Source organism: Gadus chalcogrammus, chromosome 15 (genome assembly GCF_026213295.1).
Source record: "Gadus chalcogrammus isolate NIFS_2021 chromosome 15, NIFS_Gcha_1.0, whole genome shotgun sequence".
In the NCBI taxonomy this organism is placed as follows: domain Eukaryota; kingdom Metazoa; phylum Chordata; class Actinopteri; order Gadiformes; family Gadidae; genus Gadus; species Gadus chalcogrammus.
Genome location: NC_079426.1, coordinates 3293216 through 3313464, shown reverse-complemented (window position 1 = coordinate 3313464; position 20249 = coordinate 3293216). Strand labels below are relative to the sequence as shown.

General features: G+C 47.4%; 1 protein-coding gene across 1 annotated transcript; it reads right to left on the bottom strand.

Annotated features, from left to right (window-relative positions):
- Positions 1 to 617: 617 nt before the first annotated feature.
- fam135a (family with sequence similarity 135 member A) lies at positions 618 to 17243 on the bottom strand. Its single transcript, XM_056609646.1, is given in 22 exon segments — positions 618 to 1828; positions 2223 to 2336; positions 2456 to 2566; positions 2878 to 3029; positions 3390 to 3487; positions 3622 to 3713; positions 4176 to 4336; positions 4885 to 5639; positions 5641 to 6944; positions 7580 to 7734; positions 7843 to 7916; positions 8270 to 8428; positions 8766 to 8815; positions 9329 to 9406; positions 10109 to 10262; positions 11552 to 11678; positions 11793 to 11966; positions 12086 to 12156; positions 12566 to 12705; positions 13852 to 13931; positions 14986 to 15114; positions 16952 to 17243. Coding segments are annotated over 21 exon segments (4332 nt in total). The 5' UTR covers positions 15063 to 15114; positions 16952 to 17243; the 3' UTR covers positions 618 to 1622.
- Positions 17244 to 20249: the final 3006 nt, after the last annotated feature.

The following is a 20249-nucleotide window of genomic DNA, read 5'->3' as shown; positions in this document are numbered from 1 at the left end:
TCAGCCTTTCTCCGCACACATTTTTTTAAAGCCTGACTCCGTCCCATTCTGTCATCTCTTTCTCGCCGCCTCTCTTTCGATCAGCCAGTGTATGTAAATTAGGCCCTTTGCTGGACTGGGACCCACATGACGTCACCCCGCAACACCACCCTTCCCCAAACGGCCTTCACTAGTCGGTGCATTGGGAGACTCGGGGTGCGGGGAAGGAGGGGGCGCTGTGGGAGTTTCATTTGGCAGCTCACAAAGGGCGCCCCTTGTTTTCGGGGATCCAGTTTTTAATCAGACTGAGACGGGGCAGCCCCCCCCGATCCGTCCCTCTTTCCAAATTTAGATCCACTCGAAATGAAAGCACGATGAGTCAGTGAGTGAGTATGTCGGTCGGGTAAAATGTGTCGTTTCAACGGGAACTTGAGAACATGTGACTCATCGCTCCGTGTTTGTAATTTTGCTAATTGTGATGCTGTAACTTCAATTTTCTTTATATGTATATTTTATAAAGTCAGTTTAGATTATTCGATGCCACAAATTAAAATATGATCGGTAATAGATTTTCTTATTTGGTCAAGTAAAAACAGTAAGTAAAAACAGCAATACAGTGAATTCTTAATAATATGCATATTTAATGTCAAGGGTTGTTGATGATACATATATGAACTAATTACCAAGAAACATCTTTTTTTTTATTCAATACCTTCCGATTCATAATATAAATAATACCCAAATGATACTAACCGAATACTTTCAATTACTCAATACATTTAAATAACCAACATGTGCTTTTTTCCCCTCACTTAGGACCAATGCTTGCAACCCCCTGTAAAAAACAAAGACAAACTGTTGATTTTTAGGCAAAGCTTACACCTCCCAACACCAGGTTGGACGACTGTGCAGAATCCAGCAATGGCAACGAACGTGAAATAGTAGAACACCAATGCCACTGCCAGGTTAACTTTAAAAACTATGTTACACGATGATATAGTTGATATAAAAAAGTAAAATATTACAAATGATCATTCTCGGTACAAAATCTTGTAAAATGCAATTGTGGTGTAAATGAACGCAGAGTGTTGTTAAAATCTGTGGAAAAAGACGTTGATGCAAAGATGTGCGAATTTCTACTTGGAACGCTTTACCAAAAACATCCATTTCAATTGTAGCAGCTATATTTCCAGTTCAGCACCAAAATTAAAATGTCGGTATGGAAGTCGGTGAAGTCCACAAAATAATACATAAATAACAGTTAAAATATACCATGTGATGTTTGAAATGACCTGCCGACCAAACCCCCCCCCAACCCTTAATTCATCCCAACAAAAAACCACAAGAATCCTGCAAAACAACTGGCAGTAAAAAGAAATACAGAATGGCAAACTCCATATTTACCAATTAAAACATGGGAAAATAAAGACACTTTAATAAAAAGTAATTAGTTACGTGACACATGAGAATGTGATGCCCATTTTGTTCGAAGTGTCTTCCGAAGGGAAGTATATGCATATACAAAAAAAAGAAAAGAAAATAACACGTTAAAGAAGACCAGAATCAAGCAGAGGCACCAACTCAAAGTTCCTGTTGGTAGAATTCCCCCCCTTCTCGACACAGTCACGTGATCGATTGCTCCTCTACTGAAAGAACTTGAGGCCCACGACCAGGAAGAACTTCTCCAGGAAGATCTCAGAGTCCAACACTGCGATGTGGGCGGCTCGACCAATCAGGGAGTTGGCCGTGTTGGGCAGGGCGTGGATGACATCATAGCGCACCAGGTTGCACTCTTTGTTCTGAAGCACGGGCAGCAGCAGGTTCTCGATCATCTCCGCGTACACAGAACCTATGGCGGCGGGGCGGAGAACACAAGGCAGAACCATTGATTGTCCTGTCATTGTGTGTCAGAGAGGAGTGGAATACAATACAATACAGCACATGCCGTTTGATGGCTGCAACTATCTGTCTGAGGAAGGGGGACTTTTAATAATTGGGGAAGTGGGAATGCATGAAGGAACAGGGTGTCAAGAGTCGATTGTAGAACCAAAACAGAATATACTAAATCTCTAATGCAAATGTACAATAACTACCTAACGCACTGCAAGCATCCTGCTCTAGCATGCCATTGCATCAGTATTCCAGTACGACACGTTGAGACATGCACCTGCATAATCATTTCATATTGAAGAATGCACACACACACACACACAAACATGCACACAAGCTGTGCTCTGACTCACCTGTCTGTTTGTCCTTGAGTGCGGTTTTGCACATCTCTATGCGAGCAGAATGATATGGAACGTAGCGGTCCTGCAGAGACCCCACCAGCACCACGTTCTTGAAGAACTGCAGACCTGTACCGGGAAGAACTCATTGGTATCGATTTGCTGATTGGCCCTTTTTTTTTTTGGCGTTAAATCCGATGTCAACTGCTCAGGAGCCCCAGAGGGACAGAGTTCAACGCTGAGCCTACCAGACTTCTTGCTGAGCTTGTAGAGGAAAGTCTGCCGGGGGTCCGAGTGGTCCCGGCAGGTCAGCTGCAGGAGAGAACCGGACTTCTTCCACTTCTGCATGAACCATAGGCCTGAGATGGAGCATAGTTAAAACAGAAAAGCAATAATAAGTACAATCACAATATAAAAATAATGAATGCATGTCTTTCACATATCACACTCCATCCATCTTCTCTATTAATTTATTCCAATAAATAATTGATGGGCTGTGAAGTTTTGATGCTGATTAACCATAACAAGCCATATCAAAATCGAGTCTAGGCGGGAGCGTCCAGTTCCATCTTAAAGCCTACCCTTTGGACTGTACCAACTGGTAGGCTTAAAAGGGGCCCTTTAATGAATGAATCAGGCGGAGATGAACTCCATGGATGCGGCTACTCACCGGTGTTGACCAGGGCCGAGCTGTTGTACAAGGTGCCCAGGTGAGGTCCGGACAGGGACAGGAAGGTGTGCAGTTTGCTCAGGTAACACTTGAACCTGGGCCTGGTCAGCACCGACCGCACAATCAGGTTCCCCAAGGAGTGGCCCACGAAGCTGGAACACAACAAACACAACAACATGACGATTGCAAACAAATGTTCAAGAACGAAAGCACAAAGAGTTTGGCAAAAACAGAATCTTGTATATCAACATGCGGTGTGTGTCATGTATTGAAATGTAAGAAAATGTGTGCATGGAATTGTGTGATTTAACATCTGCCACCAGGGGGCATTGTTTACAGATTTATTTACAAGACGGATATGGTCAAAAAAAAGAAAGAAAATCAGCAATAGGAAAAATAAATAAAAAAACGGTACTACGCTACAAAAACAGGGAAATGTGTTATTTTCAGACGACTGCTGTTCAATGTTAGAATTTGGCGAGGTTTTCAGGGAAATCAATAGCAGCACTCACCTTATTTTTGACACTGTGAGATTATATAACTGGATGTACTGGACTATTTCCTCCAGCAACCGCTCTGTCATGGACTCAAAGTCAGCAAAGGTGTCATTCTGTGGAAGTACAGATTTAGCGGAAGAAAAACGGAAGAAGCAAACATGAACGAAAACCTGCGGAGGAGCACATCGTCACAGCCCACGCAGAAATAAGAACCAGCAGGTGTCTCCTCTGAGGCCGGCCTCGTTACCTGGTTCCTCTCAGACATCAGGAAGTCGATCCGGCACCCCGGCAGCCCCAGCTCCAGGTAAGTCTTCACTAGTCTCAGGTCGGCACTGTTGCCTGCGCACACACACACACACACACCGGATAGACGTCAACGTTAGACTGGGTACCCCCAGCCCGTTCTGCCGGCGATTTGAATTTGCCTTTGCAGAAGGGTCTGGAGAAGAGCAACACATTTCTTTCTGCTTCCGATACGCTTTCATGGGGAGCCAATCACCAAGCTGGCATCTCCCCCTGGCGCGATATTGGCTGGTTTGACACAATGACGACAGGAAAGCGACGGCAAGCAGCCAATCTCGTACAGAGTCGGGGCTAGGCCCGTCGATCACGCCTCTTGTGCTGAAGAAAATGACAGGAGCCTCCCCAGACCAAGCTCAATCATAGATTGAGCTTGGTCTGGGGAAGCTGCGGTCATTTGCTTGGTCTGGCAGTAGCCAGGCTACGTCAACGTCGCACTCGCACTGGCCTCCCGAGGTAGAAGGTGCAGAGAGTCCAAAAAAAAGGGGGGAGCGCTCCTACCGTCCAGGCCGTGGACGCAGACGATGAGGTGGATGCCCTCGTCGCAGCTCTCGTCCTCCTCCAGGCTGAAGTAGGGCACGGTGGACGCCAGCTGGGGGATCTCGCTGTACAGGAAGCCGGGCAACCTCAGCTGCTTCATGTCCTCCTTGGCTTTGATGAAGCTACCGCGAAAAAGAACAAAGGGCGACAGTCGTACATCCGAGTGATACGTACGTCCGAGCAAACCCACAGTGGTACGACCCGGGGAAAAAAAGGAGAAATAGTGCAGGTGGAAAATGGAGCAGGGGAATTATAGGAGAGGGTCTCTGGGAGACAGAGAGGGGATCGAACGGCTGATGGGGAGAAGGAGATCTGAACTGTATCTCCCCTTTCCCATCATGGGAAACGTGACCGGGGGGGGGGGGGGGGGGGGGGGGGAAGGGGGGGGCGGTTACAGTCACACTAGGGATGTTACCACGCCGTCTTTCCTGGGCATTTTCCAATATATTTTTTACGGCACAATAAACACTTTATAAAAAAGGTATTTTGCACTGTCATACATTTTGGTTCACATTTAAGGACAGCTAACTTTTATGTGAACTGCAATATAATTATGGATTAAATCTTTGTACCACATCGTCACTTACCTTATTACAGTCTGTATTATTGTGTTTTGGTGAGCTGCTGGAGCCCCTTTATTACCCCCGGGTGAGGTGCATCTTTTACTCACGCTTTCATCTGGGCAGCGGGGGCGCTCTGGTACCAGTGCAGGCTGGAGGAGGCCGACACCGAGGCACCGCCCGCCCGCCCGCGGCCGCTGCTGCCGCCGCCGCCGCCGCCATGGCCGGCCGGCGCGGGGAGACTGGGGCAGATGGGGGCCTGCTCCATCTCCTGGGGCTCCTGGAGGTAGCCCATCCTCAGCTGCTCCAGCAGGAGGCGCGTCTCCTGGGTGACGGCGCCGATCTCCGTCCTCCTCTCCTCCTCCTCCTCCTCCGCCGTGGCGACCCCGTTGGCGAAGCCGTACCCGTCCCCCTCCTCGTAGAAGCCGTTCTGGATACTCTCGTGCTCCTCTTCATCGTCGTCGTCGTCGTCGTCCTCCTCCTCCTCCTCGTTGTTGTTGACCACGGCTTCACATCCGTCTCCAGCGCTGCGTGTGGCGGCGGCGGCAGGGGGGGCGGGCGCCGCCTGGACGCCCAGCGTGGCGCCCGACGTCTCCAGGGGGCTGATCTCCGACACGTCGGTGCTGGAGCGCGAGCCAAAGTAGTTCTCCACCAGGCCGCGCTTCACCGCGTCCGTGCTGCTGGTGGTGGTGGCCGAGGCGCTGGAGGGGCAGGCCGCGGGGGGGGGGGGGGGCGCCCTCTCTGGGCGGCCCGGGCCCCGGCTCCAAGTCGACGTCGACGGAGCTGGGGTCCAGGTCTCCCGGCTCGGGGGCGACGGTCGCCGGGGGAGGGGGAGAAGCGCCGGAGCCCGGGGGGCGTTGCGCCGCTGGGGGCAGGGGGCAACGCAGCGCCGAGGCGATGGCGGGTCGGCTGGCGCCGTCCCCGGAGAAGGCCACGCTCTGCTCCTGCACCACGACGCTGGGCTTCCTCCCCAACACCTCGGGCCCCGGGGGACCTCTGGCGCAGCCCTCCTCGCCGCCGTCGTCGTCGTCGTCTGAGGGCAGGGAGTTGATGGACGTCAGCGAGGACTGCGCTCCCCTGACCGCCCCGGCGCCTTCTGGGAAAAGCCCCCCCGGCCCCCCGCTGGTCCTCTGGGCTGGGTCCGGCGCGGGGCTCATGATGACCCCCTGGGGGCCCCCTTCGGCGTCGACCGCCGCCAGCCCAGAACAACCCAGGACGCCCTGGGCCTGGAGGGCGGCCAGGGAGCAGGGCTCACTGTCGATGCCTGAGTCCGACAGGCGCTTGGAGGCGTACGGGAGTCCGCCGTCCGGGAGACGGATGCAGTCACCCTGGACCTGCAGCTGGACCGACGGACCGGAGCGGGCCGGCCGCACCGAGAGGCTCGTCTGGGGGGTCTCGGGGAAGGCTCCGCTGGGGGCGTGCCCGGCGGACCAGTGGGGGAGCAGAAGCGTCACTTTGTCCCCCTGGAACGGGTCGTTGCCGCTGGGCTTCACCTCGATGTGCCGGACCCCCGCGGGCTTCTGCGGCGGGTTCTGGACCGGGGTGGGGGCCCCGGGTCCGGGCTCGGGCCTCTGTCGCGCGTCGGCGCCGGCGAGGTTCTTCGAGTAGCCTTTCTGGTAGGCGGCGGCGGCGGCCAGGCTGTCCTCCACCAGCGCGTCGTAGGCACTCTGTCCGGGGTCCGTCGCCATGGCAGCGGCGCAACTGCTCCCCAGGGCGCTATTCGCCGCAGTCCACGAGTGGGCGCCCGTGTCCCCCGTCGTCGAGGCGTCGCGGTCGCTCTCCGGATTGGTCGGCGCCTCCCCCCCCTTGGGCCTGGCGGCGGCGGCGGGGTCCGCGGCGTACGGCGCCTGCAGGTTCTTGTAGCCCACCAGGACCACGGAGTCCTTGGAGCCCTGGCGGATGAGCTTCTTCGTGGTGCTCTCCGTCTTGGAGTTCCTCTTCAGCTTCACGGACTTGCCCTTGGACTTGGGCGGGGGCTCACAGCTGTCCGGCCAGGTGGTGTCCATGGGGGCGTGGCCCGTGTCGCAGGCGGGGGGAGGGAAGGTTGGGGACACGGCTGCAGACGCCGCGGAGGCCCCCCCGCCGTCCTTTGAGGTGGACCGGTCCGCCCTTCCGCCGGAGACGGAGCCCCTCCTCGTGCCGGGCATGCCCAGCCAGGGCCCGTCGCGGTCTGGAGGAGGAAGAGGCGGAGGAGGAGAAAGAGGAAGAGGAGGAGGAGGAGATGAGGGAGGAGGAGGAGGAGCAGACAAAGAAGAAGACGATGAGGGAGGAGGAGGAGCAGACAAAGAAGAAGAAGATGAGGGAGGAGGAGGAGATGTAGAAGGAGGAGGAGCAGACAAAGAAGAGGAAGAAGGAGGAGGAGGAGGAGGAGGAGGAGGAGGAGGAGGAGGATCAGACAAAGAAGAAGAAGCAGACAAAAAAGAAGGAAAAGGAGGATGAGGAGCAGACAAAGAAGAAGAAGAAGAAGAAGAAGAAGAAGAAGAAGGATGAGGAGGAGCAGACAAAGAAGAAGAAGAAGAAGAAGAAGAAGAAGAAGAAGAAGAAGAAGAAGAAGAAGAAGAAGAAGGAAAAGGAGGAGGAGGAGCAGACAAAGAGGAAGAAGAAGAAGTTTATGCAATCTCTTATTTTTTTATCAAATCAATCTTCGTTTGAATGATCCGATATGATTCATGTGTGCGGGTCAATTCTTGCTGTAAACATTCGTATGTTTTATTATGCACCAGGTTAGAGGGTTCCTTCTACAATTTATTATTCGAGTCGGGAAATCAATGGAGTTGAACGACATTAGGATGTTACGCGTCTGACCTTCCGTGATGGAATCCAGATATCGGTCCTCGAAGATGATTGGCAGGGAACTGACGTCGCCATCCAAGTCGGCGCACTCAACAGGAAGTGGTGGCAAGGACAGGAAGTAGCTTGAACTTTTGATAGCGTTTGTCATCTGCTGGTGGCTGTGAGCACTGAGGGAGGGGGCCAAACCAGTTCATGGTTATCAACATCTGTAGACACTTCGATACCAGGACAGGCTTGTCAAGGGGCGGGTCGAGGGTTTTGACAGCACAACTCACTGTAGTTCTTGGTAGGCCAACGCAGTTTGTCGTGGATGTTCAAGGCAATAGAAAGCCTCGGCAAACCGCCTAACCTGCAGACAAAGCATCGCAGAATGTTAAAAATGCCGAGACAAAAGATACATTTGGCCAGCTTCACAGCTTGCCCCGGGATTGACGGTAATCAAGACAAAGAAGCGAGGCCTTGAATGGGGACAAAATTTTTGTGTGTAATGTGTGCGTGCGTGCGTTAGTGTGTGTGTGTTAGATCATAGTGTGTGTGTGAGTGTAGTGTGGTAGTGTGTTAGTACGTGTTAGTACATGTGTGTGTGTTAAGGCGTGCGTGCGTGTGTGTGTGTGTGTGTTTGTGTGTGTCAGTGAAGAGTGCAGCGTGTGCGTGCGTGCGTGCGTGCGTGCGTGCGTGCGTGCGTGAAGGAGTGGAGCTCACTCGGAGGGTGTGGTGCTCGGCGGCCAGTAGGGTCGACACGTGCTCCTGCAGGGACACCACCTCCAGGAACTGGCCCCAGAGAGCCATCAGCAGGGAGCAGAGCTGGGCCAGGTTCATGTTCACCAGCTCGGCCAGCTCGTCAGGGCTCTGCACCTTCTGCTGTAGGGGGGGGGGGGGGGGGGGGGGAGAGACGGAGAAAAACCAAGAGAGAAAGCGAGAGAGTGAGGTTTATACGTAGGACATAACAGGAAACTATAATCATTATGTAGTGTAGTGGTTGTTAAGGTCAACAGTCCGGAGGGCTTCCCTTTAAAGACACAGTGCGGTAGTAAGTCCCTACTTATTATTAATCATGAAACAGGCCCCCGCACCCCCACTCAACTGCCTTTGCCTCATTAAAAAAAGGGACCCAACCCGGAATGATTGAAAGCACTACAGAGACAAAACAGCAAAAAACCACGAGAGACAAGACTGGTCGGCACACATCAGAACATACCTCTATTTGTTTACAAAGCTGAGCCAGGCGGGCCTCTATGTCAAGTTCCTCTACGGAGAGAAGAAGATCGTTACAGGGGCAGTCTACCCACAACAACACCCCCACCCCCCCCCCCCCATGATGAAGACATGAAGACACTGCTCTGGACTGCTGCACAAGCTATAGAAGTCCACAGTGCCAGAGGGGCGCCATCCCATTGGCACAGATGAAGGACAGCGCACACGTATGGAGACAGACAGACAGACAGACAGACAGACAGACAGACAGACAGACAGACAGACAGACAGGCAAGGAGTAGACCCCAGGGCACGGGGCTCTCTGACCATCTTTGAACATGAAAAGGAAGGATGAGTTCATCCAGGCCACAGGAGCCAGTGACGAAAAAAGTTCAAGTATACGTTGTCGTTGGAAAATGGTAGGGGGGGTCTACAGAAGAAGAGACTGACTGCTAACAAGGAGAAGGATACTTCAGAGTGTAGAGGAAAGGAAGGAAGGTAGGAAGGAAGGGAGGAGGAAATGGCAAAGGCAGCTTGAGTGGAGGAACCGCGAGGGTCTGAACGTACCTATGTAGACGTGCCTTTGGCTTCGGGGATAAGGTCTTCTGAGAACGCGCTCATATAGGACTTGCATGCTGGGTTTGGCTAGTGGGATTGCACATATAGGCATGTTTAACCTTCCTGCTGTTATCTTGAGACTCTGGGATGGATTAATCATGTCTGTCCACGCACGTGGAATACATTTTAGTGAGCCGTCGAGGCGGTTAAGAGGTAGGGTGAGCAGTGCACTGGGGTGACATTGATTTAGCGTGCAGATTAATATTTAAGAATTTAATGTTTTAGACCTAGAATTGGATGTTGATTAGGATTAGTTCATCATAATTAGATCGTTGAGTTGGAATGGGTTAATTGGTGTGGAGGGCTACTGACAAGGGTCAAAACTGGTTAATGGGTGGGGTTGAGAATACAATGACACTGATAATTAGCCACTTGACAACATCACATCAAATTGCATAGCATGGACAATCACAGCACAATTATGGAACTAATTACAAAATAAAGACAGCAAGTGCAATTTGCAAATGAATATGCAAAAAAAAAAAAAAAACACTTTCTGACCATTAGTTTTGCATTATTAAATTCATTGTTTGGAGGTTGATTTAACTAATTTACAAAAGCAGACATATTTCTCAAACATGCTCGAATACACATCAAATATCCCAAATATCATTCTGCTGCATCACATTTAACCCCTGCTCTGCGAGAGCCTCCAGGCGTCATCCGACCACGGGGAAGGTAAGCCTCTGTGGCCCCGAGCGGGTCCCGACAGGGCTGAGTGCTTCCTACCTAGCTCCATGCGGTGGTTGGTGGGCAGGTTCTTGGTGAGGGAGGTGAAGCAGCCGAAGAGGCCCTGGTAGGCCAGCAGCAGGCTGGCACACAGACTATGGTGCAGACTGTGGGCGTGCTGCAGACAGTGCTCAGACACCAGGAATGTCCGGCCCTGTGGGTTGGGGGGGGTGACACGGTTAGTCCGGGTTGGGGGGGGGGCGGAGGAAATGATATCTATTGCAAATATGTCGGCCTTGTTCACCTGGATGGGGTCACCTGCCGGTCATTTAATATGGCCGCTTTATTATTTTTCTTAACTAAATAAGACATACTAGAACAGATACAAGACAAGCTGTATCTGTTCCAATATTTTTAAATGACCTTTATGTCATTTTAACTACGGTCTGTAAATATTTTTTCCATCCAAAAAGATGCAAAGAACATTGCAGAACATCGGAATGAAAAACGAGACGCGTCGGCTTGTGTTTGAGGGTTTGTGTGTCCCTCTGCAACGCTGCGTCTTTACCACGCGAGCGCTACAAATCAAAACACCATTAGCCCGCCGTTCACTGCAATGTTTGCTTCTCCATTTTTCCGTGCTGGAATGCTTTGTGGTTGATTCCACATCGATCCCCTTTAGCAAATGAAAAGTGGTCCGCGGGTTCATATTCCCGAGTCGCCCATTAGCCAGTTCTCCAGAATGATGAGAGACATCGCCTCCGTTCTGCTCCGGTGAATCTCGGGAGCATTCAGCGGAGGCCCACTCATCTCAGTGCTCCCATGAGGCTAAATACCATCATGGCGGGCCCTAATCATTTTTCTGTCTATTTATCTGTCAGCAGCCTCACTCAGCGAGGCTGTTGGAAGTGTGTCAGCACTAACACTACTATTACTGTTACTACTACTAATACTACTACGAACTCAACAACAACCCAAGCTCCTACTGGTTCTGCTAGCAAGGCCTAAAAAATAAAAAAAAGTTTGTTTCCTGTTGGTTGTCAGTTGAGGTCATGGGTAGGTAGGGAATTTATTTTATTTTTTTATTTTATTTTTTCCAGCGGCAATGAATGATAGGTAGGTTGTTTTCATTTAAAAACGAGAAAATTCGCTCATCCTTGTACAGAATGAAGAGGGGCTGTACCAAAAAGTAATCATAGTTTGCATCAAAAAAAAAAAAGTTGAGTTTTAAAGCTCATAAAATAATCTGGGTTGCACATAAATTGACAGGGTCGGTCGGAAACCAGAACCAAACAATTTTTTTTTTTTTAGGCCCAAGTGCGACAGGTCTTGGTCTGCCACTTAATTATAGCCGGTGATACAACCAGACTTCGGTAGAAATGGGTACTCGGCTCATTTTAAATAGAGTCACCTCGATTTAAATTGAGCAGCGAGTCTTTTTTAGAAAGCGACAGCTTACAGGGGCTTCTCAAGGAAGAGACCCCCCATTTGATTTGGGCTTACGTCTGGAGACACCTGCTTCACGTAGCTGCTCCCGAACACAACGCTCTCCAGGTTGGGGATCACCGAGTCCTTGCTCTGTGCCGGAGCGTTGCGGTTCAGCCATGTGGTTTTCACCGGCCTTGGGAAACTAGCACAGACAGAAGGAGACCCAGGGTTTAACAGGTAGACGAGAGCACACAGCGCGAGTGAGGGTCAAATGACAGGGGGGTGGAGTGCCTTCTCATCGTCTGCGTTCGCCCACCTGATCAACGGCTGGTGCAGGGCGACCAGGGAGGCGTGGATCGTCATGGAGATGACCGACAGGTGGAAGTAGTCGAACATAATGTTGACCTGCTGGTGGATGCCTTTCTGGAGGCTAAAGTGCAAACGAAGAACGCGACTGCTGATGCTCTGGAGGGAGCTCTGGTCCTCTGAACTACGGGCAGAGAGGAAAGGAATGATCAGGAAAGAGCACGGCCATCCCTCGAACCCTACCATCTTCCATCATGGAAGAGGGTACATCATGAACATCATGAACATCATGGCGACGCATACCTGTAGTCCCCATCTGTGAAGAACAACTCCAGGACGATTTGGAAATCCATTTCATTGAGGGACTCCTCCACCTTATGATGGAACAATGGACAAATCTTATGCCAGTGAAAAGGGGTGTTCGTATGCCAGTGAGTGTCATTAGCCATTACAAGCAGTTTGAATCTCAAACGGCTGCCTTCTCCTGTTTTTTAGTGACATGACAAGGGGTGCACTGTCCACCTAGATGTATGACGGATAGATAAGCAACATTTTCCACAGTCCACTTGGTAGGCTGGTAGACAGATCTATCAAGCATACATCTAGGTGGTCACTGGACACCACCAGTGAGGTCACTAAAACGCAGGAAATGGTACATTTTTCAAACGGCTTGTAGCGGCTAATCACACTCCCACCTGGTGGCATAATATCACTCCTTTAAGAAATGAAAGCTGAGGATTGAAGAGGAAGCTGGAGCACCTCCTCTGCCCTTGCGATGCATACCTTCTTCTCGTCCAACAGCATCATGACTTTGAAGAGGAGAACGTCGTTCACCGCCACCTCCTCGTTCTTGTACAGGATCTGATAGGTCCTGCTGCTGATGACGTCCTCCTGGACTGAGGCTGGGAAGGCCAGATCGGAGCCTAGGCACCAGGGAACAAAGACAGGCGGCCATGACTAACTAAGCCCTGGTTTAGCAGTCTTGGGAAACCCAACCTGTGGATGGAACATTAGTTGGCACTTGGCACTGGATAAACCTCAAAATCAACATGATTGCATGCATAGGGAAGGATTACTCTTTATTTCAACCGTGTGTTAGCCACAGAGCCATATACTTTATATGCATCGGTTAAAAAAAATCAAGATTTTTCCGCTTAATAGTCTGAATACGAAGTTCATACAATGCAATTCTACGTTGCACAACTCAAACCCTTGCATGGATACAATAAATAAATGTCATTTGCAGGGCTTAGTCACGTTTCCTTCTCTTGATCCAACTGGTGGCCATGGTGTGATTGTTCGGTGCGGCAGAGAAACAGACTTTGAGCTACTGAAGCAGCAGAGCTCTCTTCCCACAAGGGGATGAGAAGCGAGCACCAGGCCGCCGGGAAATGCGGAGAACAAGGACAGGCTTGTGAGATAAGGCCCAGAGGGCTCGCTGCCAACAGAACACCCTGAATAAAGCAACGCCGTGCCAATCACTGTCGACACCTTTCCTGTGCCATTAGGCAAGCGCTTAATACCGGGTTGATAGCAGCTCGGGTAAAACGAGGCGACGCGCGTGTTAATAATTGATCCTGTTTTTAAACACAAAAGGGCCCTTACATGTTGGAACCCAAACATCCTTAATGAGAGGGAGGATTGTGGGACGCGGAAGATTTTTTTGGTGTACCGTGAAAAGGAATGATCTGCACAACAACAGAACATCACGTTGGGGAAAACATTGGACAGGCTTATCGGTTTTTCTTTAGATGAGGCAACTAAATATGGAGGCGCGTAGGGATAGGATGCGATTAATCAATTTTTAATTTATTTTATTTTATGTTTTATAGAAAAGGGCAGAACAGCTGAATACATATCTGATTATTTTAGTGTGGAACATTTTCTTTTTGACCATTTTGTGCATTTTTTGAAAGTTCTCAAATACAAAGTTCTTTTTGGGAGAGACATGCTGAATAAACACATCATGTTTTCAAACTCAAAAATAATCGTGATTTCAATATTGACCAAATTAATCGTCATTATGATTTTTTCCACAATCGAGCAGCCCTAGAGGTGCGTGAACTAACCTGCCGGGTGGAGCAGACTGGCTTCTACTTTGTTAGGGACCCTGGGAGGGACCTTCATACTGGCCCGGATCTGGTAGAACCTACATGGAAAAAAAAACAGGTCAACAGTAAACGTGAGAGCCGTTATCACACAGTGAAGCGCATTTCCAGAGCAGACCATTTCAGCTCGGCCGAGAACCCCGGGTAAGGCTGTAGGAACGCGCAGGGCTGCGAGATAAAGCACTGTGGAAAGGCAACCTCCGTCTTTGATGAATAAGTAATACACGTTTTCTCTCACAGTCAATCATGTAGTAAACCTGATCTCCTGAAGCATTGATGAGCGCAGAGAGCTCGAATTAGCCCTCCACTACCGAGTTACTTTGTAGTGATAGCATACCCAGCCGCAATGTGGCATCAAGGTTAAACGCCCTGCTATGGCCTTGTCCCGTTTCTTTCTAGACCCTTTTTCTGTTGATACGGTGAACACATTGGGGGAACAATAAACTGGCATTGCCTGTCACGGCCTAATGCCACCGGCTCCTAGCCAACACAGCCCAACCAAAGAATACCTGACAAACATTGACAGAAGTGCAATATATTCATTTGACTGAACTAAATACATGAACAGCAAACGATGGGCGGGGGTAGGACCAGAACAGGAAGCACGCCTATCCATTCCAGTCTGTACACCAACTCATTTCCTGTAAGACCGATTCATACCGAGGACACAAAGTAGCTGGTTGGACAAGTAAATGTCTCACACCCCAACTGAAACTGCAGTGTTGTTGACCCAAAAAAGAAGAGTAGCTTTGGTATTGTTTAACCTCCTCTAAAAACTTGCACCTATTTAAAACATCAAGTTCAAAGCGAAAGAGGCCAGATTTAATAGGGTCAGAAACAGTTACAAAAGAATCAGGTAAATATTTGTCTTCCAGTGGAATTGGCCAGACGGTGTGCAGGATGTGTACACACAGGTTAGACAGCTTTTACTCTCTTTGGGAAAACATATGGGAATACGAGTTTGTGTGTACTACCATCACCACAATTGAACATCATCCTTCACATTATCTCTGAAATGGCAAAATCTCACATGCACACCATGTTCAGAGAACACAGAGAAAACGAAAATGCAGCGAGGAGAAGATGAATACTTGCCCTCTTTGGAACAGGTCCACATTGTAAAACTTGTGGAGCTCCACAGCAAACTCCACCGTGGCCTGGACTTCACTCATCTTGGTGTTATAGCCGGGGACGCCTTACATCATCGGGGACACACCTGGAGGCCTTTCAGGGGAATGTACAGGTCATGGTTAATAGTCTAAAACAAAAAGAAAAATTACTTTGTTTGAACCAATGCTTTTCAGTTACCTTAAGAGCCTAATTTACGTTTTTGCACTTAGTGTAGAATTGAAACCCAGAAAAAGATGACCTTTTTATATTGCGGTGGTTTGGAGATTAAGAATGAAGAAGTACACTAAAAGTAAAGCAACAAGTGCCTGTGTCACCATGCGCAAGTTATGGGAATACAATGCTATATCTTTTCTTAAAACCAATTGAACAATAGATTGTAGTGTTTAAGTATAACGTTGAATATCTTATACATTTCTAAGTAAAACACATTTTAGCCTATGGCACCTGACAGTCAATGAAGCCTAGTGAAGTTGAACAACTAATGCAAAAGGGCTGTAATAAAAGGCAACCAAACCAGCTTCAGTTTAAATAAATGATGGCTAGGCTTTAGATTGGTTGTCAAAAGCCATCGCCCGTGGCAACAAGCGCAGCTATTTGATCTTGACAAACACACAGACAATTTGGAGATGAACATGGAGATAGTTTCGCTTTCCTCCATTATAACATAACAAGTTAATTTCCCGTGTATTGGATGAAATAAAGTTCTGATCTCAACTGTCATTAATGTGCATCAATAGGAACGTGCTAGATACATTTCTAGATTATCATCACCCGATTCCTTTTGAAACGCTGCATCTCAAAACGGAATATATAAATATCATAACATAAAATATGCATTGTAGGAGCATTTTTGACTATCGTTTTTTTTTTACTTGACTAACCATACAGTGTGACTAAACAAAATAAACAGTAACATCACACATACATTCATGCACTGACTCATAACACTTGACCCACAGAAGCTTCTGACAGCATACGTTTTATGATTAGGACAACACTTGAAGTTGAAGACTGTCTACAGACATAAATATAACGACCATTACTAGCCACAAAAAAACGGAATTGCATTGAAATAGACAATATACTTCAATTGCAACCCATGCTACAAGCTGGACTGTGAACAATTACTGCGTTATAACCCCTATTTGGGTAGTAGTGTAGTGTGGTAGGATAAATACACCAGTACGCTGAGATTTCTGAATTCAAAAGGGTGGACATGAATATCATCGCATTAGAAACCCGGAAAAAGATGACCTATTTATATTGCGGTGGTTTGAAGATTAAGAATGAAGAAGTACACTAAAAGTAAACCAACATTGTGCATGCGTCACCATGCGCAAATGATGGTAATACAAATGCTATATATTTTATTAAAACCAAATGAACAATAGATTGTAGTGTTTAAGTACAACGTATCTTATACATTTCTAAGTAAAACACATTTTAGCCAATGGCACCTGACAGTCAATGAAGTCGAGTGAAGTTGAACAACTAATGCAAAAGGGCTGCAATAAAAAGCAAGCATCAAGCTGTTTTCCAGCAGTAACTATAATTGTATGGCTTTATAATGTTCGTGGACGAGAAACATTTCTGCCATCTGGTGAAAACTCTACATCGGGTAAACAAAGTTTAGGAAACGCGATGTTAACAGCATGGTGTGAGTTTGTATTGTATTTTGATCTGCTACAGTAGTGTGGACCAGGCTGAAGAAGTCCAGCCGGGACATGGGGTGACAAATCTGGGCTCGGGTCAGGTCGTAGAGGTATGGTATGGATGGACTTTAGCATACAATACAGAACCCCACCACAGTGGATCAATGATGGGATGACTACCGGCCTCATACCGGCTGACAACCGGCACATGTCAAACGAACCATTCACTAAACGTTTAGGCAAAGCGCTGGGGAAAGAAGACAGCTAACGCTACTCACCATTGCATCGGTAAGTCACTTGGCTACAAAACATTAGCTGGCTAGCCAACGTTAGCTCCTGCTAACAGAGTCCTCTGGTCCTTTGCACTACGAGGCATTCGTAGAGCAAACCCTATGCGGACAATTCTACACGATCGTTTTCTTATTTTTGTATCCCCTACTTCGACCGTACATGTCTCTAATGTGTGCTGTTTGATACCAGCCAACGGAGCTAACCACTCTGTTGCAGACTGTCTGTGAGCTGCGGCTTCACTCCGTGGCTCCCCCGTCGCTCGCTCACTGCGTACTGGCGGTGGACATTTGACTGCGCATTTGCTGCGCATCTCCACAATTTAATGTGCACCAATAGAGAAAATAATCCAGGCTACGTCATTAGATGAGTGCTTCAAACAGCGCTCGAATAATGTTATTCTAAGGCTTTATTATTCGTTCTTTTCTTCTTCTTTTTTTCTATGGAATAATACATAGAGGTTCACCTCATTCAAACTGCTGAAACAATATTACTAAAAATAATAGTTACATCTTAAAAAGTAATAAATTATTCTGCAGGTTACTCCCATCCCTTGTTAAGAGAAAGGTTAAAACAACAGCTTTGGGAGGTTTGATGAATGAAGCTTTCATATCTATGCCTGTACGAAATGCATTATGGGAAATTACCTCAAAGTTCTTATCACCAGTTATTCGCTAAACACATAAAGTAGACTACCCTGCAAGTTTGAACTTTTGTGCATTTTCTTACGTTGCCTTCTCAGTAAGCATATTACCGGTATACAGTTAGGTGGGATAATCAATGTCATGTTGCCTTATATTTATCCACCACCTCCACTGAGTTCACAGTGCCCAAACTCAGAGCCGTATAATCATTCTTGATAGAAGGCAGTATAATGGTTAGCATATTTGGCTCAAACCCAAAAGAACATTGGGATTTTTTAACCCCAATGTCAACTGCCTCTGGAGGTAGCGATGTCTAACCTCTGCCTGTTCCTTAATTTCACTGTGAATCGCTTTGGATTAAGGCACCTGCTGATAGACCAAGTCAATTTAGTTTAATGTCAACCACCAATGCCTTAATAAGGATGATGTTGAATAGTAGAAGATCATCTTCATGAAGAACTAGGTATATTTATTATCCATACACTTATCTAAGCTAAGACTCTTCTTATATACGTTTAGAGCACAAATGCTTTATAAATAACCTTATCTTTGGCATTATTTGAAGAATCATTCATTACCCCATATAATTAGCATCGGAAATAACAACTAAGGTCCTTTTTGATTACTAGTGTTATTCAACTGAAGTTCAAGCTCTGCAGTTTAGATTCACAATGCATGGAGACTCAGTGGAGACCCCAACAGAGGCTCTATTCACAAGGTTGTTTAGAATACAGTTTCACACTGGGGACACAAGCAGAAGTATAATACCATGGAACTATTACCCTGTCACTACACACGGCTGGGATTCTTTTTGAAACCACACAACCTGCTCACTTCAACTCATATTCTCCCCTCATTCGTACATTAGGTAATAAGACAGCAATTGTAACTTATTGCACAATTATTTGATTTTATATTGTTTATCGCTATCACCAATGCCCATTTTTAATTTTTCCATTCTCCCCCTTTCTCTGTCTTTTCTTTTTTCATAAGGCACTTGATTTCTCTCAAACAATAAACCTCAAAATGAAAAGTATTCTGGTTCGTTTCTATTGCTCCCGTCACACCTCCCACTCATATAAGCAAAAATATTCAATAAAGACCTGCAGCAACCCACACGTTTTTGTTGAATGTATTAATGTCTCTCACCGTGTCCATGTTTATTCCAGAGAGAGCCTGCATAAGTCGACAGAATCCAAATATTTGGAAAGTTACTCAAAATGTCCTCATTATGACAACTACACAAAAAAACTCAAGAGTCTATGGATAGCCCTAAGAAAGTCAGTTCAAATCAGACATAGCAATCTATGCCACCCTGTAGTGATTGTCTTTTTTGTACACCTAAACGACAATTTTCTTGATTTATCACAAACACTTCAAACACAGAAGCCATTATTAAATAATCTGTCACTTATTCTCAGATTAGTGGGCATGCAGGATTTAGCCAACGGCTGGTTGAAGGAGAGCCCGTAAGGAATGCAAAGTTGACACACAAAGATGTTGACTCACCCCCCACCAATTGGTTTGCAACAGTCAAAGCTATAAAGGGACCCTGCCACCCCAAAGGGTGACAGCAGCGTCGAAGGAGCTACTTCTACACACCACAGGTATTCCACCCAGCTGTGGTTCGAGTGGAATCTACAGAGAGGGGCCGGTTTTCCTGTCCATCGAGCTATGAAATGTATGGATTCAAAAGGTAACTTGTACTGTGTTTGATTGTGCCGCCTGTGAATACCTTGATAGAGAGAGTGAATCACCGTACTTACACACAACAAACTGGAACTCTACTGTTGTCTGGATGTATTATGTGATTTTCTTTTTTTCCTCTTCAGGAAAAACCTCTTGTACTTGTTGTTTTGCTGCTCTGTTGTCCCACAATGTGGCTGTACAGGACTCCATTCTCAGAGTGAGTAGTTGGTCGGCTGTCTTTGTACTAATATTTAGTACAAAGACAGCCGTAGTTGTCGTATATTTGTAGTTCCCCATTACCGCTTTACTTGTATTGTTGTATTTCAGTTTTATATAAAGATCTTGCACTACATTGCATCTCTGATTTTGCAGGCCCTGCAGAACCCCATATAGCCTACAGTTTTATTGCATTATTGAAAAGTGCATATTCGCCACAAGATCTAAAAAACTATGCATCAATGCAGATTTAAAGTGCGCGTAAGCTTAGGGCACTAGACCAAAACTGAACAGCCAACTTTTTAAACAGCATTGTCATAGAAATGGGTTCGAAGATAGGCGAGACTAGAACCAAGACGTTTAAACGGGAAACCATAAACAATCAAAGAGGACCTAATATTTATTCAGGGCAGTCTCACAGCTTTTTAAACATTGGAAGTTGACCAGTCACACCGTCAGGCGTTGATGTACACAAACGCCCCCCGCCCTCGCGCATAAAAAGTCCTAGCTGGCGTGCATTGATTTGGAGGGTACCATCCTACCCTGGGCTGTGTTATATAACGCATGCAATATAAATAATGCATCGCTGTATAGGCCTAAGCCTTTTTCTGACTTCTAGGCCTGCTGAACCATGATTTAACTTCTGAAATGTATGAAACCATCAATTGCAAAAAATAAATAGCCCTTGGCCATTGCGCTAGTATGCTTACATTTGCTTTATTATGCTGAAGCGGTGACA